Source organism: Xenopus laevis, chromosome 7S (assembly GCF_017654675.1).
Source record: "Xenopus laevis strain J_2021 chromosome 7S, Xenopus_laevis_v10.1, whole genome shotgun sequence".
In the NCBI taxonomy this organism is placed as follows: Eukaryota; Metazoa; Chordata; class Amphibia; order Anura; family Pipidae; genus Xenopus; species Xenopus laevis.
The window spans coordinates 77,376,138-77,402,716 of NC_054384.1; the positions used below are offsets into that span (position 1 = coordinate 77,376,138).

Here is a 26,579-nt window from a genome sequence, read left to right on the forward strand (position 1 = left end):
TATATATATACAGTATATTTTCTGGCAGTTCCTATATTGTTTAGGCACCTTTTTATATAAGCCCAATTGAATGATTTTCCATTTAAATTCCGAAAAGACAAAATAAATTATAGTAAAGTTCAGGCAATCAAGCAAGCAGCACAGTTCTCTTGTCATAAAGCAGACAGAGACAGAACAAGTCAGCTCTTTCATGGGACTGAGCATAAGAAAAGATCTCAGCTGGATAGAGAACAACAAGGCTGAAGTCAAGAAGGCGCATCAGAGGCTAGACGTCTAGAGAAGATTAAATAAAAATGTGGACTAAATGAGATTTTTTTACAAACCCATAATTTAAAGAATCTTTACATCATGTACTATATGCCAATCTGGTTTGTCAACATTACACAGCAAGACAAGAAACACTTGAGAGAATAAGGGCAGTTTAGAGAACAATAGGTGCAACTCTCCCTTCAGTGGGCAGCTGGATTTGGCTTGATGCAGAAACAGAATAGCAGCCATAATGAAGAGAGTCAAGCCATCCAGTGCAAAACCTTTTCAAAAGGCACCACTTGCAGTACAATAAGGGGCACAGGAAATGTCAGGTTAGTCTAAAAACAAGATGAACCAAATTTAGAAAGAGTTTTTATGCTAGAGCAGTTGTGGATACATCTCTCCCTAACTGACCCTATCTCACATATCCTTAAAAAAGGCCCCAAGGGGGGCTGAAACGTTGGACACAAAGATTCATGCAAATAAAGGTGACTTGGTTCACTAAAACTTGGAGTGCGCTTGTATGTGATTAATTATACAATAAAGGTTTTGAACCTGCACCCACAAGAATACAGAAAATCCGGATTAGAGTGCGGCTGCCTCTGAACACACACATATATATATATATATATATATATATATATATATATATATATATATATATATATATATATAACTACTACAAAAAGGTCCGCACTCTCAGGACTCAGGGGAATTCATAATATTTATTATAAATGACTAACGTTTCGGCTAGGTCCCTAGCCTTTCTCAAAGTAACAAACTGAACATTAAACCGCCTTAAATATACACTGTGGCAGGAACAAACAGCTGGTAAAAGTCACATGATCAGTAATTCAAATACTATTAGTACATTCACTTTAAATACTTAAATGATCTAAAATCCATAATATAAACCAAAACTAGACAATATAACCCCTAGTTCATTTCAATTACAGTTACAAGACATTTGTAACCACTGATGTTTAACTATTTAGTTACTTTAACATGAAACAAATTAAAATATTGTTACAATAATGTCCAAAACTTAGAGTATATTTGGCACTATGTATATATACTCTTAAGTTTTGGACATTATTGTAACAATATTTTAATTGAGAAAGGCTAGGGACCTAGCCAAAACGTTAGTCATTTATAATAAATATTATGATTTTTATAAGTCCTGAGAGTGCAGACCTTTTTGTAGTAGTTATGGATAATTTATTGGCACTGCACCCAGGCAAATTTAAATAACTTTATCGAGAGTGCTGGCAACCCTTGGACTTATATATATATATATATATATATATATATATATATATATATATATATATATATATATACACATACATACATACTCAGGTATGGGATCCATTATCTGGAAACCAGTTATTCAGAAAGCTCCTTATTACGGAAAGGCTGCCTCCCATAGATTCCATTTTATCCAAATAATCCATATTTCTTTTTAAAAAAATGTATTATCATAAAATTTTCTCTGTAATAATAAAACAGTTGATTGGACAAAGTACAATATAATTAATCCTTATTGGAAGCAAAACCAGCCTATTGAGTGTATTTAATGTTTAAATGATTTTCCAGTAGACTTGAGAAAGATCCGTTATCCGTTAAACCCCAGGTCCCAAGATAACTGGATAACACGTGTGTGTGCATTGTTATTGTGCATTGTACATTTATTACAAAATATATTTCCATGTACTCAGAATCAATAAAAAGCAATTAACTTGAATGTGAACTATTTTACTATTTCAAAGTCATGTAAGTATACATTAATTTCCCATTTACTTACATCTTTCTCCATTATACATGTAAGTTGTGCCCATCAGAGAGTTTCAGTGCCAGTCTTTTAAAGTTTGGTATGTGGCACAACATTTTATAGCGATAACGTAGGTATTCTGAGAAGAAATTTTGCACTGAAGGTAAAACATAAGTAAAAGCACTCCTGCACTCCTTTAGTAAATATCCCCCATAATGAAATCTCTCTGAACTGACTATGAGCTAAATAGGTTGTTTTTACTGCTGCTGTGTGTGGACTTTGCTTTTATTTGTCATATTTGACTTTCTATGCCTAAGTAAAGGCATAACTCAAAATTCAGTGGCCTCTCCCTCTGCAAATGAATCCAGCCAGGCCAAGACCTGTCCATCCAGCTGATTCGGATGTGCAGTGACAAACCCATACTGTATTGTAAATAGTTTTCATGGCCCCCAGCAGCTACAAGGTTTGTTGTATTGTTATGTCATTGCATCTAGTGACATAACAGCATGCTTCAATGGTGACACAGAGGCTATCCTTTTCAGTACGGACCTAACCAGATCTCACTCTCCCTTCCACTAAATCCCACAGGGCATGCACTGGAGTTTAGATGGGGGGTTCCCACAGTTTCATTTTTATTCACCACATTTTTTTCTGTACTGGAACCCCATCACACATTACATCTTGTAAATCTAGCAGGAATTCTAAAATTTCATTGGACAAAAAGATTTTAAGTTAAGTGATCAATTTCAGTCTATATGGCCCAAAGGACACATTTTTAGTCAAATGTATCTGAAATGCCATGCCCCTGGTTAGAACATTCCACTTCCAAATTGTCTTTAGAAGTAATGTAAGAAGAACTGTTTGTAGTGGTGCAAAGGTGACTGCATTCTCTGGACTGATAAAAGTTATTTTCTCATTCTAGGCAGTCTTATATACGAATATAAATGTGACTATAGGATACAATTATAAACATGACTATTCTGTGCTTTATACTTTGTGGCAACAGTGTGGGGGAGGATCTTTTCTGTTTTAGCACAATAATGACCCAATGCTCAAAACAAGGTCCAGGGTTTTGCCAAGAAGGGAGCAGAAGAACTTGACTGTTTAGCACAGAGCCCTGACCTCAACCAAACTAAGCAGCTGTTGGATGACTTTCAATACTGACTCCAAACCAGTGCCCAGTCTCGCTATTGATATCGTGGATTATGTTCCTATGGGCAGGGACCTCCATCGGCTTGTTCCATGGTTTCACTTTCCACTTAACCTTGAATGTAACTTTATTTTATATTAAATTATACTTAATTATTGCATTGTTTATTAAATTAATGTATTGTTCTGCTATACTGTGCTTCATATACAAGTAGCATTATATAAATAAATCATACATACAGTATATAGTATATTGGAACAGTGGGTTTTATAGCAAAAAAGCCAGGATCAGCTTCATATTAAAGGGGATCTAATGTTAATTTTAAATAATGTAATTATAGGTTCCTTGCACTAAATTAAAGTAACACACAGTGGTGTAAGTACAGAGGAAGCAGGGAGCCTGCAACTTTTTTTCTTTTGCCAAGCCCCAGTAATTTGCCCCTTGTACTGTATGTCTGCTATTTTGTACCTGCTTTGAGATTCACACAATCATTCCTGCAGCATTCTCTTCTCTCCCTTGATCACAAGAAGTTCAGCAACAGTCCCTGGCCAGACTTATTACTTTGGATCCCCTTTAATAACATTGGTTGGGGAATGAGATAGAGGGAGAGGGAGTTCAGCAAAATAAATGGCTATTGACATGTGACCCTCCTTCCATTGAACTGAGTTGTCTTAGGGGGATGCCCTACAGTTTATAAACGCCTGCCTCAAACATAGAGAATTAAGGCTTGAAAAGAAATATTATTTATAATGGCATGACGAATGACAAAAAAGTGAAATAAAGTGAGCCTGACAGAGAGAATGAGGTAAAACAGGTTGGGATTGGTGATGTGATATCATGCCCTATACTTTTATAAATTGGTGTTATTATACTAAGTGACATAATTGTAACCTTTAATGTAGAGGCAGAGGAATGCATAAATGTATTAAAGCCATAAAGGGTGTTGACAATACCAAAGTGATGTGTTGGTTGAATGTCTGGGTATAGGTCTAATAGAGATTAACTGAAGCTAAGTGGACAGAACAGTAAAGTCCCAGGAAGTCTAGTATTCAGTGCTGCTTTTGGTCAGTGCTGGAAAAAATAATTAACAGTTAGTTTGAGGACAGCAAAATGACCCAAATGGAGCATATTTATCAAAAGTTAAAACTAGAGCTTGCCATGGTCAACCAGAGTAATATTCCACCACTCTTTGTTCATTTTTATGTGATTCTTGCAGTGGTGTAACTACCAGGGTTGTTATCGCATCTAGTCCCACCAGAACCATAATAGAGCAATATTGCTGGTGGGAGAGAAGGAGAATTTTCAAATGCGTGTGTCCAGCAGGAGGTGGGCGCACATCTGACACGGTGGGGAGGGGTAAGACAACATTTCAAAAAATGTTGTGAGTACCTCCAACAATAATAAATGAATCAGTTAAAAATCTTAAAATTTAGTAGGACATAAGAGACAAGACCTTGGGTGGGCAGGGGGGCCAGGTGCACATCCTGCACCTAGGCTATGGGACCTTTTATCCAGAATGCTCGGGACCTGGGGGTTTCCAGATAAGGGATCTTTCTGTAATTTGGATCTTCATACCTGCAAGAAAATCATTAAATAAAGCCAATAGGCTGGTTTTGCTTCCAATAAGGATTAATTATATCTTAGTTTGGATCAAGTAGAAGGTACTGTTTTTATTATTACAGAGAATAAGGAAATCATTTTTAAAAATGTGGATTATTTGAATATATAGAGTCTATGGGAGACAGCTTTTCCGTAATTCTGAGCTCTCTGGGTTTCCGGATAATGGATCCCATGCCTGTATATGGTATATAAATTCATTAGGGGGTGCTGCTTTGCAGAGCCCTATTATTGTATGGTTCAGTGTTTCACAAGGGGCCCTACCAGTTAACATTTTATTAGGTGCCAAAGAAAATGGGTTTCTGAAAGTGACTCTGCATGCAGTTGTACTTCATAAATACTGTAGGTAAGTTGCCAACTGGCTAAATAGCAGTCATATTAATTTTGCCAAATAGTCCAGAAATTAATTTGTAGAGCAGTGTGAAGGCAATGTGATACATCTCGCCTCCAGCTCAGCTTTTGCCTCATTAACTGTCCATCTGCCTGGACAGACTAACTGCAGTGCAATGGGATTCCAGACATTTCTGTCAGTACTTCACTGAAATATTTCATAAAACTTAAATATAGAAGTGTAATGGATCTAAGAAGGTGATCTGTGAAAACTAACACTGCTCCCCACACTGAGCCCAGGCTCACCAATATACAAAGTTGTTGTATGATATGTTTGTTGTATTTGTGTCTAAAATTAGACTGCAAGCTCTATAGGATAGGGGTCCCCATCTCTGTGTGAAGTGCTGCGTATACTCTAAGGGGCCCAATACTTAGCTCGAGTGAAGGAATAGAATAAAAAAAACGTCGAATTTCGAATGTTTTTTTTTGGCTACTTCGACCATCGAATTGGCTACTTCGACCTACGACCCCCTTTTTTGCCACCTAAAAGCTACCGAAGTCAATGTTAGCCTATGGGGAAGGTCCCCATAGGCTTTGCAATCTTTTTTTGGTCGAAGAAAAATCGTTCGATCAAACTATTTGCGGTAAATCCTTCGACTTCAATATTCGAAGTCGAAGGATTTACATTTGTCAGTCGAATATCGAGGGTTAATTAAACCTCGATATTCGACCCTAGGAAAATCTGCCCTAAATGTTAACTTTCTATCTGTAGGAGGTATGGAGAGGATAAAGTCTACTCTATGAGAGAGTTTTAGTTAATACTTATGCTTCTAAAATCTTTTTTTACATTTCTGGATCTTTTACTTTTTCACTAATGAGGTGAGCTACTGACATAGGTGCTCGCACTGCTGAAGTAACGCTATCAAAAAGTCGCCATCATTCGGTGCCCAGAACAAAACTTCGCATATTAGCGAATTGGCGTACCTGTTGCGCCTGGCAAATTTGTGCGAGGTATGGCGAATCGGTTGCTGGCCTGGCGACAATTTGCCCTTTAGTGAATCTACCCCCTTATCTCATGTGTATTCGAGCATGTAGCTGATGCAATTGATGAACAATCTCTGTGTTGCATAAATATGTTGACGTTATATAAATAAAGGCAAATGATGATCTTAGTTTGCAAACCTACCTCCCTCTTCAATTTCATAATTATTTCTGCCTGGTTAAATAATATTAAATCAACACAAATCAACAAAAGCCTCTTATAAAAGCTTTGATTGTCTTTAAATAAAGCCACTCAGGGGTCAGATCATTTGCTCACAGCTGCAACTGTCCCTAAATGACCCATCCCATAAAACAAGTAGAGTGAAAGTTGGATAAGGAGTGGATCAAGTCTTGGTTAGGATCCAGTAAGTGAGCAGTGTGCCGAATGTAGAACAGCAACAGTATTTACCTTTTAACATGAGAGTTCTTATCCCACCCCCATTCTGTATACAAACGCACAACAAACATTGGGATGAGTCTATTCATGCAGAGAGGTTTCCCAATATTTGACTGATACAGGACAAATGCAAAAAATAGAAAGTAGGAGAGGTGACATCACCCTGCAAAACTGGCCAACTCCACCCACTGGCTGACAGTAACTGGAAAGTGCACCCTATAGCAGGAAAATGAGGTGTGTGTATTGTAAAGTACAAAGAAGTTCACGTACAGCATACATGCCTCAGCTACTGATCTTTCCCTGACTAAAACAGATACCAGACACTGAAAGCTAGAGTCAGTAGTCAGACAGACAGAGGCAGGTGCTAGAAATGCTAGACAGAGACAAGCCAGGAAATCAAAAAGGGCAAAAGGCAAATGCAGAGGACAGCGGGGGCTTGAAATCTCTCTTGGCTTTACCTAAAGTACTGACTCAAAATGCACTGTATTGCATGTACAAGTAGCCTTACATACAAGGACATAACTATATGGAAAGTAGATGCTGTGACTGCTCGCAGAGACCCACGATGTACAGGGGGGCCGAGTGAGTCAGTGATCAGTGAAGTAGGAAAGATTATTGGAGTAAAATGACATAAAAAGAATATCATATTGAAAAAAACCTTGTTCCATATTCATCAATATAGTATAGTTGTGCACATTGGCATTAAATTATCATTCCAAGCTATCACATTTGTCAGAAAAACCGAAGACAAAGTTGGAGTTGGTTTCACACAGGTTGGTTACACATCAAATTATATGGAGGGAAAACATATGCCTCAGGGCAGTGCAGAGCCCATACATAAAATCCTACATGGGCTGACCATCCTTCCAAATACCATATAGTGGCAAGGAGTTTATAGGCAATTGAACTGAGTCGACATGGCAGCTCCCATGCCTCAAGTCAAACAAGACAGGTCCTACTCATATATACAGTATATATATATATATATATATATATATATATATATATATATATATATATATATATATATATATATATATAAACACAATCTGTGAATGCATTTATATGGTTACACATCAAATTATATGGAGGGAAAACATATGCCTCAGGGCAGAGTCTGTGTTGGGAAAAGACCACTTGATTATGGCCTGCCTTCTATTTGAGTTTCCATATCTAAACAGTAAAGTGTGAGAATATAAAAATCAAGTACAGAGACATTGTGTTGCTATATATTTGCTTTTAAATTTCTAAATAGAACCTGTCATGTTGTTGCATCAGACTACACAGTGCACAGTCTGGAAATCCCGCCCTTCCCCCAATTGCATATTGTTAGGCTCTGAGATAAGGAGCAGCTCATTATACAAAGAGATTCTCGATGAATTTGTGATTCATCTTGACCAGCTTGTAAGAACCAGGAAGGGCTCGTTTTCATTTTCTGTTTGGCAAAGGTTTGCTCATGTGTTAGCTAAGTCAAACAAGTGGATGTTTCTATGCATGGCCAGCTCTAATTGCCAGCACACGATGGAAAATTTGGAAAATGTATAGTATTTATTGGAAAGTATACAGCCAACAGCCATGTGTTTTCCCCACTCTGTTTATAGGTATGTTGAAGCCTGTGCAGCTGCATGTTGTTAGTAAATAAGCCACACATCTATGTTAATTAGCATTTATAGTCCAAAATAGCACATTCTTGGCCCAAACAACTATATTACTGAGGACAAAGCTTACATATGCTTTAGGGCAGAACCTGTGATGGGAAAATGCCGCCAAGTTTACTTCACATTCACTTTTGTCTATGTAGGCAGTAAAGCATGTGAATATAGAAATCACACACATTTTATCAGAATATAAATGCATTCACAGATTGTGTGTGTATATATATATATATATATATATATATATATATACTGTATATATGAGTAGGACCTGTTTTGTTTGACTTGAGGCATGGGAGCTGCCATGTCTACTCAGTGCCTATAAACTCCTTGCCACTATATGGTATTTGGAAGGATGGTCAGCCCATGTAGGGTTTTATGTTTGGGCTTTTAAACGCTCTGTGATTTTTTGTGCTTCTATTACTGCTAGGTTTGCTGTTGGATCACAAATGCTACGTTACGACTGCCTCTAGAAGCACAAGCCAGGGCATGTTTTACAGGTTGCAATTAAGGACAATCTAATTATGATCTATTGAGAAAACCTGGATAAGGCACCTTTATAATGGACAATTACAATCAATTTAAATTGAACTGAGACAAAATTATGAGTAAATAATGACAAATATTTGGAAAAAATACTACGTTTCTATAGAATTTGAGGTTCGTGTTTCTACACAGTATAAACTATTATGGTATTTACAGACAGCAGCTTATTGACCTGTCTGGCCAGAGTAAATTAACAAATTAAGATCTTACAGTTGTTTATAAGGTACAGTTGTGTTGAGAATATTAGCAGTCCAACATCACTAACCCGATCAATCACTGTTTTTGGTCGAAATTATATTTCTACATGTGAAATAATTTACTAGTAGGTTTAGTAGACTAATAGAAAACCAACAGACCCAATAGTCATGACAGGCATGCTGCTCATTCTGTGTAATTAAATCATTAATTGAGGCTTGTTTAAAATAATAGCAGTGTTCCAAATAATTATATATTGTTCCAAATAATAGCAGTGTGGAGTTCAATTAGTGACATCATTCACATACCTCCCAACATTTTGGAAGTAAAAAGAGGGACAAAAAATTTTTTTCCGCACGTAGCGCAGCAAATTTTTGACCACACCCCTTACTGTGACCACACCCCCTAATTACCATGTTTGTTTTACAAAATTTGGCACGTTATGAAAGTTTGAAAATATTTTTCCTTATCTAAACTGTGTTTTTGTGTCTCAAAATTGTTACAAAGTATCTTATTTGCACCTGTTAGCTGTTCTGGGCTCTCTGCTTAAAGCCAATTAAGTGAGAAACTTTGTTTCTTTTTCTGGCTGTTCAGTGCAGAGAAAAGAGGGACTTTCCAGTACAAATGAGGGACTGCGTGTTGAGCTGTCAAAAGAGGGACTGTCCCTCCGAAAAAGGGACAGTTGGGAGGTATGCATTCATTCTGTGAAAAAACAGGCCCTTATTTAAGGAAGGGAGGCAGCAAATGTTGTGCATGCTGGTTATAGTGCATTTCTCTCGGAAAACCTGAGTAAAATGGGTCATTCTAGACATTTTTCAGAAGAACAGTGTACTTTGATTAAATAGTTGATTGAAGAGGAAAAAATGGTCTTAAATCCTTTAAAATTGCAACCAAAACCTAAAAGACTGAAGAAAACAGAAAACAACCATTTGAATGGCTAGAAGAATAGCCAAAATGACAAAGAAGGTCTAAAGTTACCTGTGAGTACTGTTACAATTAGAAGACGCCTATGTGAAGCCAAGCTATCGGCATAAAGCCCCCGTAAGTCCCATTGTTGACAAAAAGACGTGCTGAAGAGGTTACAATTCTTTGACTGGCCTAAAGAAAAATGGTGCAACATTTTTTAGGCTGATGAAAGCAAGATTGTTCTTTTTAGGTATAGGGGCTGCAGACAGTTTGTCAGACGATCCCCAAACACTGAATTCAAGCCACAGTACACTGTGAAGACAGTGAAACATGGTGGCACAAGCATCATGATATGGGGATGTTTCTCATACTATGGTATTCAGCCTATTTATCTCATACCAGGGATCATGGATCAGTTTCAATACATCAAAATACTTGAAGAGGTCATGTTGCCTTATGCCGAAGAGGAAATGCCCTTGAAATGGTTGTTTCAACAAGACAATGACCCCAAACACACCAGTAAATGAGCAATATCTTGGTTCCAGACCAACAAGATTGATATTATGGAGTAGCCAGCCCAATCCTTAATCCAATAGAAAACTTGTAGGGTGACATTGAAAATGCTGTTTCTGAGGCAAAACCAAGAAATGTAGAATAATTGTGGAATGTAACAGGTGCCACAAATTGGTTGACTCCATCCATTTGGAACAGTCTAATATTCTCCTTTTTTCACTTTCTGTAAAGGAATAACACTATTTTTTTTGATAAAATTTGTTTAGATTTGGAATAGAATGTGCAGTGTTCCCAATGCATTTGCATTTATGGAAATAAAAGCTATTATAAGGATTTTGAGCTTTATTCAATTTTTTTTAAATACACTGCTATTATTCTGAACACAACTGTACATGACTCAAATGCATCAAAACAGATCCAATGTTTCCACCTGTGTCTGACATACATATCTACTTTTAAATGCTGTGCTTTAAATTCAGAGATGTCATATAACCCCATGTCATTAGGATGATAATGATCCATGGGTGGAGATTTAAATGGTACCATTTAATGTAAAGAGGAACTGGGTTTAAAAAGCATCTCAAATTGGATAATTATTAACTTAATGACATGGGGTTAATGACATCTCTGTAAATGCAATGCATGTCTGGCACCTTGTGTACATATGTTCTAAATCACTGCAAGACAAATGGACAAAGAAATTCTTGTCTGTACTTGCTCTTATTCTGCCTCCTCACCAGACAGCCAAGCAAAACTAAAGGTGGCCATACACTATAAGATCCGCTCATCTGGCAAGGTCGACAAACAAGCGGATCTTGACCCGATATGCCCACTAACGGCTGGGCGATATCGGATGAATCCGATCGTTCGGCCTGGGGCTAATACTACGATACTACGAATGAGCTCCGATGGGTCGCAGGACCACATCAACTAGTCGATGCGGTCCTGTCAAACCTGACCAATCGATATCTGGCCAATTTTTGGCCTAATATCAATCGGTTGGACCCATCGGGAGCCCCCACACATGGGCAGATAAACTGCCGAATTGGTCTAAAGGACCGATATCAGCAGCTTTAATCTGCCCGTGTATGGTCACCTTAATTTGCAATCCAAACATCCATATATAAAATCACCACTATATTCTTAATCACAATACCTTTGATATAATATACAATCAGTTTACAATGTTAATATCCTGTTCCCTTGAGACTCCTTTAGCTCCAAGTTTCTCTTAGTAGTTATGTAGTGACCAATGAAGTTACTTTACTGTTTTTACTATATAATGCTGTACACATATGGGAATCACTTGTTCCCAATAATACCTTCTCTTTCTGCTTTTATTTTTCATGGTTTATGGTTTTCCACCTAAAGCTGGGGTCACAAGGCAAAGCCTTGGGAGGCTAGCCTTCTAGATGTCACCATTGATGACCCCAACTTTCTAACCGTAATTGTTTGCTTACTGTTACTGGGGTACCATAAATTGTTGAGTCTGTATGTCCTGTCGATCCACAGACCTGCAGCAACATAATGCTGCTATATTATTTCAGGGAACTGGGGCATCTCATTATGACTATCCAGTGACATTCACTGAATAGTCTTAATGGAAAACTATACTCCCCCAACAATGTAGGTCTCTATAAAAAGATATTGAATGAAACAGCTCATATTTTAAACCCTGCTTCATGTCAATAAACAATTTTCATAATCATATACTTGTTTTCTAGTATATGCCATTGGGTAATCCTAAATAGAAAATTGCCATTTTTAAAATAAGGGCCGCCCCCTGGGATTGTACAATTCACTGTGCACACAAACAAAACAAACAAACTATACTTGTTAGGTTATGAGACAATTAACAGACAGAGTTGTGTATTTTGCTTCCACACTTCTTCCTGTTATAGTTAGTGTTGTAGTATTTCTGGGTAAGGTGATCACAGATAGGGTTGCCACCTTTTCTGGAAAAAAATACCGGCCTTCCTACATGTTTATCTTTTTTCCCTATTAATAACATTGGGATCAACCATTGTTTTTACCGGCCAGTCCGGTAAAATACCGGCCAGATGGTAACCCTACACACAGACCATGCATTCAATGCAAGCGATGTAAAAGGCCAATATTTACTTAAATATATATTCCAGTTTGATCTGTTGCTCAAGTGTTCATTTTGGGGGTATAGTTTTCCTTTAATTATATATACAAGTTTGGTAAGATTCTTTTGATATGCCACTTAATATGATATAAACTATCCATTGCTTAACTATTCATTTTGGGGTAAAGTTTCCTTTAATGGTGCCATTTCTGTTCTTGCCAACAGTGGAAGCAAACTGTCTTACTTTTTGCTCATTGGCCACTTGAGATTTAAACAGTGTCGATCCGCTCTCTTCCGCAGCACCACATACCTGTGCCGACAAGTACAGTACAACTTCGGACTAATTGCTTGTACGCGGAGTGGCGATAGGCCCAAAAAACTCGAAAGGAGGGATTTTCGGACCAATCTCCATTCCCCTTTGTGTTGGGGAGCAATTTGGGCCCAGTCCAGACCTGGGTGCATCTATATATACTGTAACTACCAGTAGTGCTGTTACTATCAAGGCTGGGACTGACAACAGCTGCATATGATTATCAGGATAGGAATGTTTGTAGAAAACCAAGTAGACAAGGAGCACTCAGTTCTCTTTTATATGCTGTGTTAAATGTCCGGCCTTATTCTCCTACTGTCATTACTGCACAGGTAATTTGTCTAATTAACAAATGGCAAACAATAAAATTAGTAATGCTTTATAGAAACACAATTTCCAAGATCTAGTTCTGAACACTAAGGGCCAAAAACTCAGGGGCAAATTTACTTATGGTCGAATATCGAGGGTTAATTAACCCTCAATATTCTACTGTCGAAGTTAAATCCTTCGACTTCGAATATCGAAGGATTTACTGCAATTCGTACGATCGAACGAAAAATCGTTCCATCGAATGATTAAATCCTTCGAATAGTTCGATTCGAAGGATTTTAATCCATCGATCGAACGATTTTTCTTCGACCAAAAAAAGATTGCAAAGCCTATGGGGACCTTCCCTATAGGCTAACATTGACTTTGGTAGGTTTTAGGTGGCGAACTAGGGGGTCGAAGCTTTTTTTTTAAAGAGACAGTACATCGACTATCGAATGGTCGAATAATCGAACGATTTTTAGTTCAAATCGTTCGATTCGAAGTAGCCCATTCGATGGTCGAAGTAGCCAAAAAAAACATTAGAAATTCTAAGTTTTTTTTATTCTATTCCTTCACTCGAGCTAAGTAAATGGGCCCCAGCGTGTATCCTCAACTTAAAGATAACCATATACAGGCAGATACTATATGCCAGTGGCCCAGACAGATGCCTTAAAAGAATTGTTCAGGGTAAATATAAAAACTGGGTAAATAGATATTTTTTTACACTGAACTATTCCTTTAAGAACAGACCAATTTCAATAGTACTAAGATATCCAGATTGGACAACATGTACTCACCAAAATCAGTATATGTATGGCTAGCCTAAATTACACTCTTTAATAATAATAATAATAATAATAATAAACCACAGCAAACAATCTGCAGGGGGTTTCATTTATAGCAGCCTGTTTGAAAGTAAACTTCTGATTGATTACTGTAGGCTACAATACATGGTGGCTTATTAAGGGTAGAACTCCATGGGCGATATCGGCGCGATCTGACGTGTTGCACAAAAACGCAGGCATCAAGTCGGATGCGACGGAAATAAGGTAAGAGATGGAAATGTTAGATGAAGTTGCAGCGTTCATCTGATGTGACACGACTGTCGGATGCAGACAGACCGCGTCGGATGAACGCTGCGACACCATCCGATGTTCCTGTTGCTTACCTTATTTCCGTCACATCCGACTTGACGCCTGTGTTTTTGTGCAGCACGTCAGATTGCGCCAAAATCGCCCGTGGAGTTCTACCCCTACAGGACCCAGCCACAATAGATCTCTATTTTTGTCTCAAGAAGAAAAGAGGTTCATTTTATTATTTGATCATTGCCAAAGCATATGGGTAAATCAGAAACATAAGGGCGTTTCTACTTTCCCAGGGTAAAAAAAACCTCGGTTTCAGCCTCAGTTTCAGCCAAATATAAGTTGAGATTGTTGGCCATTTAATTCCATTTCATTAGGTTTTTGTCTCAGTAAACACACCTTCTGCAGCTGAGTGCAATGAGATGGTAGAAGATGATTCATTTTTTGCAAAGCTGCCAGGTCACAGAAGGTGTGGTTCAGTTATTATACTAATTACCATCAACCTGCTGACAATGCAGAATGTGCTGCTTCACATGGCACCCTGTATACCAGCACCCTCACACGGGACACATTCCAGCTCAGCGTCTGACGTAATGAGTAGGAGTTTTTTGTGCAGCCCAAATAAAACACACCGCAAGGTCATTGCTGAAGAGAAATAAAACATGGGGTTATACAGAAAAAAACTGTAAACACATCATTTATTTTTGTACGATTTACCAATATTGCTTAAGTTATCATTGAAACCTTCACTTCAGTGCAAATGTACAGAAAAAAATAAATATATTTCAAATAAATACATGAACCGTCCTAGCAGTTTAGCACTTATTTAGAATTTCCCTTTGCAGGTTCTGCTGTTAACAGAATGGTGATGTGGCAAAAATCAGACTAGGTTTATTCCAGCTTTACTAGCTTGTCTCAATCGCTGTCTTTCTTCATTACTAATGATAAGATTTTTCATAAACCACACAATTCAGTACTCAAAAAATAGACTATATGGATAAAGCAAATTCTATCACTCAATAGAAGAAGCTACACAAACATCTCCTGTGATCAAACAATGCAAAAGTGATTTTGGGGATAAATGTAATGTTCTCATCATTATTAGGGATGCACCGAATCCAGGATTCGGTCCGGCATTCGGCCAGGATTCGCCTTTTTTAGCAGGATTCGGATTCGAAAATCCAAAATCCTTCTACCAGGCCGAACCAAATCTGAATGTACATATGCAAATTAGGGACGGGGAGGGAAATTGCTTGACTTTTTGCCACAAAACAATATGCATATGCAAATTAGGATTCGGATTCGGTTCGGCCGAATCTTTTGTGAAGGAATCCAAAATAGTGTATTTGGTGCATCCCTAATCATAATAAAGGTGAAGTTAATCACTGATGTTTAAAGCAGACATTCTGAACCTGCAATTAGAATTCAGAAATTTGACAACAGACTGACAACAGAATGCTAATTACCAAAAATGCCCACTGCTAATCTTTTTCATTTTCCAGTGTGCTCAACCAATTAGTATAAGCATAAGCAAGATAACTATATTCAACAACAGGAAATAACACTAAGAAAAGCTATTTATATAGAGTGGATTTTATTTTTTCAGGCCCGACGTGAGCAAAGAAGAAAAAATGTAGATTAAATCCAAGATGATACGTCTGAAAGAGCTATTTATAACACTTTCACGTCTAAATATATATCCATGTCTTTGTGAAAGAAGCTTCCACAACCTAAAGGCATGGCTATATTTTGTTTGCAATTATGATCCAGGAAGTCATTGGCTATTGTGTAAGCAGCATAAAGTCACTGATGTCTATATTGTTCACACAATATAAAGTCACTCACAGACAAAGAAAGACCAATGTTATGGATATGCAAATAATTGACTTGCAGGCTGACCTGTTGGATACTTGCTACAAACATGGGTGGAAACCTGCACTGACCCGACTAGCACGGACTAGTGTTGCTTTCTACAGGGAACAAACCTATTGTAACCAGTTTTTCAAATTTCAGCCGTTTAGACCAATGCCACATAGAGCCTTTTTAAAAGACGGGCATATTTCAGTTACATACAGTTATTCCCTCCAGCTGCTTTACATGAATAGGAAAATCCAGACTGGGATATATGGCACAATATTGCTCACTAGATATTTTCAATGAGAGTTAATAAAAAGCTGAAATGTACCAGAAAATGGGGTAGCTATAAACAGACGGATCAGCTGGTTTGGCAAAGTGAAACAAGTAGATCTGGGTCTGATTTGGGCACCCACTGGCCAAAAGGTCAGATCATACAATGGGGCCTATAGAGACCGATCAGATTCCATATCCAACGGAATTTTCAAACCTGCCAACAGATATTTGTCCAATTCTCAGACATATAGTACTGTATATTAGTCTGGCAGGAATTTTCTGGAAAATAAGCTCTGGAACTTCAGAGGCCCAAATAACCCTCAATCAGCCCAATAAATAGTGACTGTCTATGGCAATTTATGGCTGCCCCTCTGCCATTTGCCAGAACCCACAGATTGCTAGTCCAGGCCTGGATGGACCTGATTCTATAATCCACACAATATTTTGCCTCTGTCTGTGGCAGGCCCAGGGCCGAAACCAGGGGAAGGCAGAGTAGGCATGTGCCTAGGGCGCAAAGCTGGGGGGGCACCAGGCACGTACCTGCTCTGTCACCTACCCCATGTCCGGTCCCCTCTCTCCCTGACTATGTGTGCTATTTCTGGGTGTTTTTGCACTTACGTGGCAATTAGCTTATGCGCCAACTTGCACATACGCACGCTCAGCCGGCACCAGGTTGCCTGCTGGTCTGGCCTGGCTCTGGGCAAGCCCATCAGGGGGCCCCATACACAGGCCAACAAGCTGCTGACTTAGTATCCAATGTGTCATCAGAGCAATAATAATCTAAAACAAGATAGTCTGGTAGCTAATAAGTAAAATATATATTAAAATATATATTAATATATATATATTAATAATTAATATTAAGTAATATTCTCTCGTACAGATGCAACTTATCAAAGCCATAAATATAGAGTATTAATTATATGCTAATTTCTGTTAAAAAATATCAAGGTGCAGCCATGATCCTTCTTATAGATTGTATCAGTGGTTGTATGGTATGGTATTTTTAGTTTTAGTATAGGTTCTGCAATGTGATATCAAATTTTTTAAGATGAATTTGTATTAACACATGAAATTAGAAAAATCCATCCATCCAAAAATCTCAAGGGCCACAGGTTACAAATATCCATGTTTTCTACATTTCTTACTGAACATCATAACCTCAAGCCAATCTTTAAATACTGTATTTGCATTCAATGTGATTAACAAAAGGGCATAATTGAAAATATCTATATTGTCCAGCTATACAAGGTTTTTAGCCCAAAATATATGGCTACCAATCAAAGTTTCTGACCTTTAATACATCCTCACACATTAAATAACAGCTGTACTCCCAATAATGTTCATTTTATTGCAGTCACATACAGTTGCCATTATCTCTTAGATATAACAGACTTGTAGATGTAGCAGTACAAGGGAAGAGGTGCTGGGCTTGGTGCCTTTCACATTCAACACTTGTCATGATGTGACCGGTACTACAGCTTTATTTGGCTTTGTATGGAGATCACATGTTGGTTTTCATCTACCAGGACCAAAGGAGCAAAAGTCTTTTCAAGGAACAAACAAACAAATAAATAAAACATTATAAAACATAAAGCAGTGTGTTCGATTTAGCATAATTGGAACTCATCCAGAAGTAATGCCTCCATGGTATTTAATTGAACAGTAAAAAATAAATCGAAGTGTTGTGCTTCCATCAGAGTGTGTTTTTGCACTGACTTCTTGATCTGTCAGTACAAAATATGATACATAATACAGATTTTATTCAGCAAGTAGAAGGAAGCAATCCTACTTAGATTACATTTTCTGGGCAGGAGTCTGTTTTATGGTGTTAGATAAAGCAGTAGCTAAGGAGTATTGCCTTAAATGTTATCCTGATATACATATATATATACTGTATACATATATAACTTATAGTTTCCCATGAATGTTCTTTTAACCCGAGACACTGCAAGGCAATCCACGGCTTACTGCTCTCCACGAAAATACATATCCAAAACCTGCTGTTCGGATGAACCAGAAAGAATGTGTTCGCACTTTAACGCTGCTTGGCTTTGTGTTTGTGCAGTGATCTGTAGTCAGTACTGAAAGATCGTGAGATGCACTGCCGAACAAAAAAAGGGAGGACAGAAGTACATCCTGGGAAGGGAATTTTGTCCTCTAGTCACCCTGTGCCTTATTAGGGTAATGGCAATCATACTTAGAAGATAATAAAAGCCACCAACAAAAAACAACGCCATGTAGGTCATGCAGGATAAAAGAGAAAATTAGAATATGCAAAAACCATATTATTTTCTTTTTTTCAAAAATGAATAAGTAATTCGTAAGGGAAGATATTGTTTGCATTCTGTGTAAGAGAATATAAAATAACCAGCATGGTAGCATAGCTTATTGTATGAATTCTCTGTATAATAATATACAAATGAGTGTAAACTGCCACATTGCTTGCCTTGACTTCCACAGCTAAATAGAATGGCTATAATTAAATGTAGTGAGGAAAAATGCCTCATCAAGGCAATCAATAAGGCCACTGAAACTAATCTTATGTATAAATTGCACATATGCAGAGAAGGGATGTTTCATAAATAAAGTAAATGACTAATACATTCATGGAAAACACTTCCTAGTAATGGGATCATTTCACTCTTGAGAAAAGTAATGCAAAATGTTGCCCACTGGTGAAAAGCGCATAAGAAGTGCAAAAGAAAAAGGGCATTTAAACAATTGAGAAGGAAATGCAAGTCTGGCGAAAAGTGCAAAGTTTTCTTTCACAATCTACTGGATGATACCCAAATACTGTCAGCGGTTTAAGAAAGCGTTGTAGTGTTCATCAGAAGCACTGGAATACATGGTTACGTGCAAATTGTGCCTTAACTGTCTCAAGGATCAAAGGGTTTGCAAGAATGATGATGTTAGCACCCGATGGAGCAGCATGGAGTAAACAGAACATTGTTCAAATAAAACAGCCTGGGACTGGTTTGACCTGTCACAATCATTCCAGTCCCAGTCCCTTATATTAGTGCTACACACTTGCTACACACCCTGGTTTTCTTGCCCCATATATCATGTCTATCCAGATGAGGAGGTCGACCAAACACGACACCATGTCTTACAACTTCATCTCAGAAATGGGGCTAATTTATCTTTCTAATCACCCTATTTAAACAGATTGGTCTCACTGCAAATAAATAAAGGGCATCGTATCATTTGCATCCATGTGAATAATGACAGATTCACATGGTCACGGTGTAAACTGCTACATATGGAGATACAGAAGACGGCCCAGTTTGAGTGGTTAACCCCCTTTCCTGCTCAAGAGACTTGCTCAGTGCAGATCAGTGATGTCAAACTTGTATCTCTCCAGGCATTGTGAACTACAGCATCCAGAATCTGTCACCAGATGGGGGTGTCCGAGAAGCTGCAGCCCACAAGATCTTGAGAACCCTGTTAAAAGTGTACAGTTGTCCCTTATTCTTCCATTTCTCTGAGATCTTGTAATCCATTTCTTGTTACTTGGGGCTCAAAGATCTTGTAATCCATTTCTTGTTACTTGAGGCTCAAATGTCAAGTCAAAACAGCAGAGGTATCAGTGCAATGGAATTTCATACCTTTCCAGCACTAAAGAAGTCATATGCACAGATTACTCATTCAGGGAATAAGGACCCCTGTTGAGTTGTATAACCTGTGACTTAATCCACTGGAGTCCATTGTTCAGATCTATGCAGGCCTCTTCTGCATGAGAAAAAGTGTTTTCTTTGTCAGAGGCTGGTGGAGGAGACCGAAAGGGTAGGGGAAGAAGGAGGTGGAAAATTGAGGAGTTCAAGGACTGCCACCCCAACGCTGCTTCTCCTCGTGAACATACAGGAGGCCGCTACCCATTTGTTGGTTCGTGGGTTGTATTTCTCGATGGAGTTTAGACTGGAGCTACCATCGTTGCCCCCAACAGCATAAAGCCATCCGTCCATTGCTACAAGATCATGAGTGCTTCTGTAGAAAATATGAAAGAATAAATAGTTGAGTTAGGAATAAAGAATGTACATTTTTTTCTAATGCAAGGCATTACACCGAAAACATTGCAAAGATGTAAGGACATGAATAGAAACAGAAGGAACAACAACCAGAACCTAAACTCCTTTGGACTACCCCTATGTTTCAGACTACTTGCAATGATTTGAGGTTTCGAAATTATAAACACTTTGATTTTAGCCTCTCGCCCCTACTCCTGTTATGGGCATTTAAATTGACACTAAGAAATTGAATTTCCATTGGCATAACAAAACAAAACATAAAAAGCTTGTCATTTTCATGCATTTGGGGTTCTGGTCTGGGAATTCTCTATTCCAACATCTGACCACTAGATACACTTGCAGATCTGCCACTATCTGATTTCCTGGGCAAAATTTAACCAAGACAAGAGAGAGAGAATATCTGGCCTGTGGCATCAAAATCACTCTGGACACAGAAGCCAAACTGCACCAGGACTGTTTCATATGGCAGCCAATCAAATGGTAGACTGATAGAAACCACTTGCAGGTTAGGAGCAAAAGACGCCTGCACTTGTGCAAAGAAACACCTATGTGAATAAAACACATGTTATGTTAACTTGTATAGTGCTGCTACAAATCTGTTGGCAAAGTCTCCAAAATAGATGGGCCAAGTCATGATGATCCAATCATTTTGCTCCTGGTCCTAAGATCAGATCACGCCGGAGGCCTACAGACTTCCATTGGGAGAGGACTGCATCAACATGCCAATAAGGTCCTTATCTGATGAGGTTTCTGATTGGAATCAATATCTGGTCAAACTGGCCATGGACATGGGTAGAGTGAAGCACCACAGCAAGCTTTTATGACAGAGCACATACAGGCACAAGTACATATACTTTTGCACCCATTTCATTAATTGGATAATGACCAATGAAAAATGAACCAGCATACTTTATGAAAATGTTCGTCTGGGAGCCGTGACATATTCTTTTCCAAATGCTGGTAATATTATTCCTTTGATAATTTAATTGTGGTTACTGGTATAGTTCTGCTTAGACAAGTTGAATCATGCTGCCTGTAATTTCAAGCCTGTAGACCATTTGCTAAATATTTCGGGGCCTCAAAGGTATCATCTATTCATAACTTGAGCTGTATTTGGCTCAAAGCAACTCATACACTGTATCCAACTGTCGTATTGTTGTGTGAAATTTTTACTCAATTGTTCTCTCTCTTTTCAGTACTTCCACCTCAGTTTCTCTTTGAATGCACATCTGAAACTCACTATATACTTTTCATGTAATAATGTTCATTCTGCAATGAATTCATTTATTTAAAATGTTATCGATGATTTAAAGTTATTTGTAAATGCAACTGAAATCGAAAGCAGTATGTGTATGTCTTTTCCTGTTCTCTGGGTCTGAGCCTTGAAATAATGTAACAGCTCTGCCAATCAGCTGGCTCCTGCTCCATGCTTCGGGAGTCAAAACCAGCAGTGGAGAGAATATACACAGACAGCAATTAGTGCATTTACAAATATAAAATAAGTGAAAAATATGAAATGTATATTAGAAAGTTGTTTAGTAAAACATTTTTATTCATTACGCAAAGGTTTCAGCAAAGATTCTCTTTACACCCCTCCCTTTCGCTTTAGTAGCCATATTCGCAGGCTACTAATAAAATCTGGTTTACTGTGTTGAGTATGCAGTATAGTAAAATGATCATCTGTGTAATCCACTAGCTGTTGGGAACTGAATGATTTTATTAGTGCTTTGCTGTGGCAAGCAGTATGACAGCTCTGCCAGAAATAAATATGCTAAACATGTCAAAAGTCCCTCATACTTGGTTTGCAAGACAAATAAATGAATAATTTCATCAGTTAAAGCAGTCTGTCTGACTGTTCATGTCTCCATTTCCAATTATCCTTTATTAAGGAGCGTGCATAAAATAGTCATGAATGATACAGTAACATTCAAAATGCAAGTCAGTAACAAGATTAGTACCATTACAAAGCCCCCCGGGGCTACCCAGCAGGGAGCTGTTGAAAACATCCCAAGCAAACACATACCAGAGCCGAGGCTATCCAGCAGGGGGCTGTTAACATCACCCTAAACTAACACATACCAGAATTTACAGCCATTTAATGCTAATGACAGCAAATCCCCCAGTGCAAATAAACTGGGAAGTGTGTACAAGAAATGACAAAAGTCAATACCAGTCAAATGGTTTTACATTTGGTAAATCTGGTGTGTAGATTAAAATGAATTTCCTTTTAAAATACTCCTTTGGCTATAGCACACTAATTTGCTTGGTCAAGCATCAAATAACCCCAAAGGAATACAACAAAAGTTTTGCCTAATAACTGCAGGTCCTGAACTACTTTTCAGCTACACAACTGTTGCCTTCAAACAATACTATTTGTATCTGCAGACAACAACTGCTACTTGATACTATTTTCTGGATAAAAGCTGCAGTTCTTTCTTTCCTTGTATGACATTTGCCTAGTGCAGCAAGTAAAAAAAACGTCTTTCTTCTATAAATTTAACTCAATAGTTGATTGATGTAGCCGAGTAGGGTGCATTTTGCTCTTTGTGTGCAGAAGGACTAATGTTAGCTGTTTTTGTGATGGTTTTCTAGTTCCTGACAAGATTTTTTATAGCAGTTATCATGGACCAGAAGACACAGACAGGACAGATGCATTTTCAATGTCTGGGCTAATAATGATGTAATTTAGAGCCCTTATTGGTACTCATCTACCAGACCCAGATGCCATAAACAATTGTTACTAACAAAAAAGACAGATCCCAATAAACACAGGTAAGCTGGTGCCCCATCTGTGGACTAAAAAGAGAATCTAAAACCTATAATTGCTATACTGCAAACCCTCCAGCTGCAACTAGACTACAATAGCTGGAGATTGGACCTCCCTGATCTACAGAAGTATAAAGTGGTCTCAAAGAGGGCACAACTATTAAAAAAAACATGTGAGAGCATATAAAAGGACACTTTAAACAGTTTATGCATTGGCATTATATTAGGAATATAATTATCTTGCTTTTTTCTTTGTAGTCTCTATGAAGTTGCTGTTGTCCAGTTAAAACCAACCCTATCAGCTTATAGCATCTCATAATTCTCATGCCACAGAGAATTCAAAAACCTTAGAACTCAATCTAAAGGTGAAGACACATAGAACTACTAGTACATGTCAAGACTACAAAATAGACAATAGTGATAATTAGCTTTGCGAAGACACTATATGTGTTTTAGCAGAGGCATTTCTCAGTTTACTCGTAGAAACACGTAGCCGCTATCAGTAGCTTCATATGTCTTAACCCTAAGGGTCAGTCCACACGAGCAGATTCGGGAGATTAGTCGCCCCAGCGACAAATCGCCTCTTCTTCGCACAGGCCCGGATTTGTGTCGAGGCCACATAGGCCCGGGCCTAGGGCGTCAAAAAATAGGGGCGACATGCTAAACCCGCAGTTTTTTCAGACCACCTGGCCAAATTTCTTGGTAGGAATTTCTCAAACAGCTTGGTCTCAAGACTCTCAAGACTGCCGCATTGTGGGGACGTGTGCGTCCCCATTCAATGACACCAGCTGTGCCGGCGCTTTTTTGCCGTCACGCTGGGAAGGGGAAGTGTACACGGCGCTAGGACTGCGCGGCCGTCTGGTCGGACTAGGGGCGGCCGGGAAACAAATCCGGCGATGTCTTCGGGGCAACAATCTCCCCAAACTGCCTTCCCCCGAAGAAGAGGCGATTTGGCACTGGGGCGACTAATCTCCCCGAATCTGCTCGTGTAGACTGACCCTTAATGTCATTCAAGGTAAATTTGGGTTGAATTGTATCTGTTAACTTATCAAAGTGACCACATCTATAGGTATTTTTAAAACTATGCTATGAGCAAAGGGCACCAGGCTAGATTATGTTCAAGACAGTCTTGAGAGTCTTGAGACCAAGCTGTTTGAGAAATTCCTACCAAGAAATTTGGCCAGGTGGTCTGAAAAAACTGCGGGTTTAGCAGAAAAACAGGCCAGTAATAAGATAATCAAAGTACAGACTTAAACTGGCCATTCACGGATCAATGAATGCAGCTAGATCTGTCCCACCAGACAAAGTTGACAGCTTATTGGCATGTGTATGGTGCCTACCTATAGGCCTGCCAGACTAATATGAGGCTGAAAAATGGGCAGATATAAATTGGACAGGTTTGAAAATCCAGTGACACAAGAACCGTATCAGTGCATTGATCAGGTTCTTGACAGATGGGTCAAGAAATTGTTGGAACTAAGGCCAACTATCAGATAAGCCAAATGTCACTCTTTACTGTTGTGCTGCAAATTGAATTGACGTCACCTCCCCCTCCCTTCCGCCAACCTTCCCCCAGGCAGCCAATCATCAGAACAATAAAACAGCTCCCTGACACCTCTGCTGAAGGATTCAGCTGCCTGAACTCAAAGTGACAGCAGTAGAGATACTGTCCTGTATTTTAGTGACTGGAAATCTTTTTACACTAAAGCTGGCCATAGATGTAAAGATTTTTAAAAGATCCAATTGTTATTATGAGACCACGATTATCTCGAAATGATCGTTTAAATGTACAATGTGTCCATCAACTAAAAAGACCATTTCAGGCGATATTGCCAGCAAAACTGAAGAGTAGCTGCCTGCTTGGCCCTGCAGACATAGATAGATTGCACTGGAACCGATAAAGATTGTTTAACCTGGCCGATCAATTTTCTGACAGATGGCCGAAAAATCGTAAGATGGCCGAAAAATCTAACCGCACAATAATTTCCAAGGATTGGTCGGACTACACTAAAATTGGTCATTTGGCAAGAAAAATCTCTGCGTCTATGGGGACCTTTAGATGTGGCATGGGCAGATTCAGGCATTTTTTTGTGCTACCTCAAAAAACCCCTGTGAAAAAACTACCATAGGGCCAGTTTCATGGGAGGAAACCAGAGTACCTGGAAAACACAGCCATGGGGAAAACACACAAACTTACAGATACTGTCCAGGTTAGAATCTCAGGACTTCCATTTTGCAAGGCTACAGAAATAATATGTCATATCCCTTAAGTATAATTTTGGAGTTGATGCATCCCTACAATCCAATCAGATCCAATTAAGGCAGAAGTGCCAAAACGGAATCATTCTATACTCCCATCTGATGGGAAATACCAGACTCCATATGTGGGACTCTCATTCCTGCTCATGGAAGTCTGAAGTGCACCCAAAAGCGTCACCGAAACATGTTTCTGGTTTTGTATACCTGCATTTTACACTTTGTCCTCTTGATGGCACTGCGTAAAAATGAACAGGCCAGAAGTTTTGAATTTGGTTATAGTTGCTTCATAAATGACCCAAGCAGAAATGTCAATTTCTGTGCTCTCAAGTTCATAGTTTAAGAAAAGCAGTTTTATATTGTGTTTGAAAGTCTGGCTATTTCTATAACAAAGGATCACACGCCCTAGCACGTGCATATTTAAGGGCATGTATTTTTCACATATGAATATCCCTGCAGTGAACACCAACCATTTGTTTTTTTTGGAGTGCTACCACCAATAATATGTACATGGTCTTAAAAGTTCTTGTGTTAGTGTGGGTGTGGTTTAAAAACAGGGAGTGGTTAACCCTGGCTTCCATTGTGGGCCCTCCACCACGTAGGCCAGAAAAATTCCATTCCTCATTACCACAGAAGTTGGACAGCACTGTATCATACAGAAGGTACTCATGTTCTGGCCCTCGTCATTGGGCCACAACATTGGGCCACAGATTTTCCAAAAATTGAGAAACACACCAAGGACACAATAAAATTTGATAACTACCAAATCAATCTCAAGCCAATGCCAATACATTTGAGATTGAGCTCAGAGTAAATCTTTACCACTGACAAATCTTCGCTGATTCAGTGAGGTCATATTGCATATTAATTGCGTGATAGAGACTTGGAGTGACAGACATGTTTATTTGGCAAAACACATCTACAATTTACTTCAAATAAAAATAATCACATTTTCACAGCTCCATTATCCACTTGTAAATGTACTCCTATTTCTTCTTACCTCCTAATGTTCATTGGGGCCACGCTCTCCCAAGTGTTTGCCTTAGGGCTGTATCTCTCTACAGAGTTAAGACAACTCGTCCCATCATTTCCTCCCGCGACGTAGAGCATGCCCTCCAGCACAGCAACCCCAGCACTGCTCCGGCGGCTCAGCATGTTAGCAATAGGGGTCCAAGTATTTATCTGGAGAAGAAATAATAACTAATAATACTCACAGTAGACTGTCTGGTTCTAAGATCC

General features: G+C 38.6%; 1 protein-coding gene across 3 annotated transcripts in view; it reads right to left on the bottom strand.

The window, feature by feature from the left end:
* Positions 1-17,621: 17,621 nt before the first annotated feature.
* LOC108697621 (kelch-like protein 17) overlaps positions 17,622-26,579 on the bottom strand; it is a 35,150-nt gene continuing 26,192 nt past the window's right edge. For all 3 annotated transcript variants that reach the window (XM_041571411.1, XM_018227830.2, XM_041571410.1), the window contains exons 11-12: positions 26,341-26,522; positions 17,622-20,277 (exon numbers count right to left, since the gene is read on the bottom strand). In XM_041571411.1, coding sequence (XP_041427345.1) covers positions 20,049-20,277; positions 26,341-26,522 — 411 coding nt within the window. In that variant the 3' untranslated portion in view covers positions 17,622-20,048. The remainder of the gene's footprint in view (positions 20,278-26,340; positions 26,523-26,579) is intronic.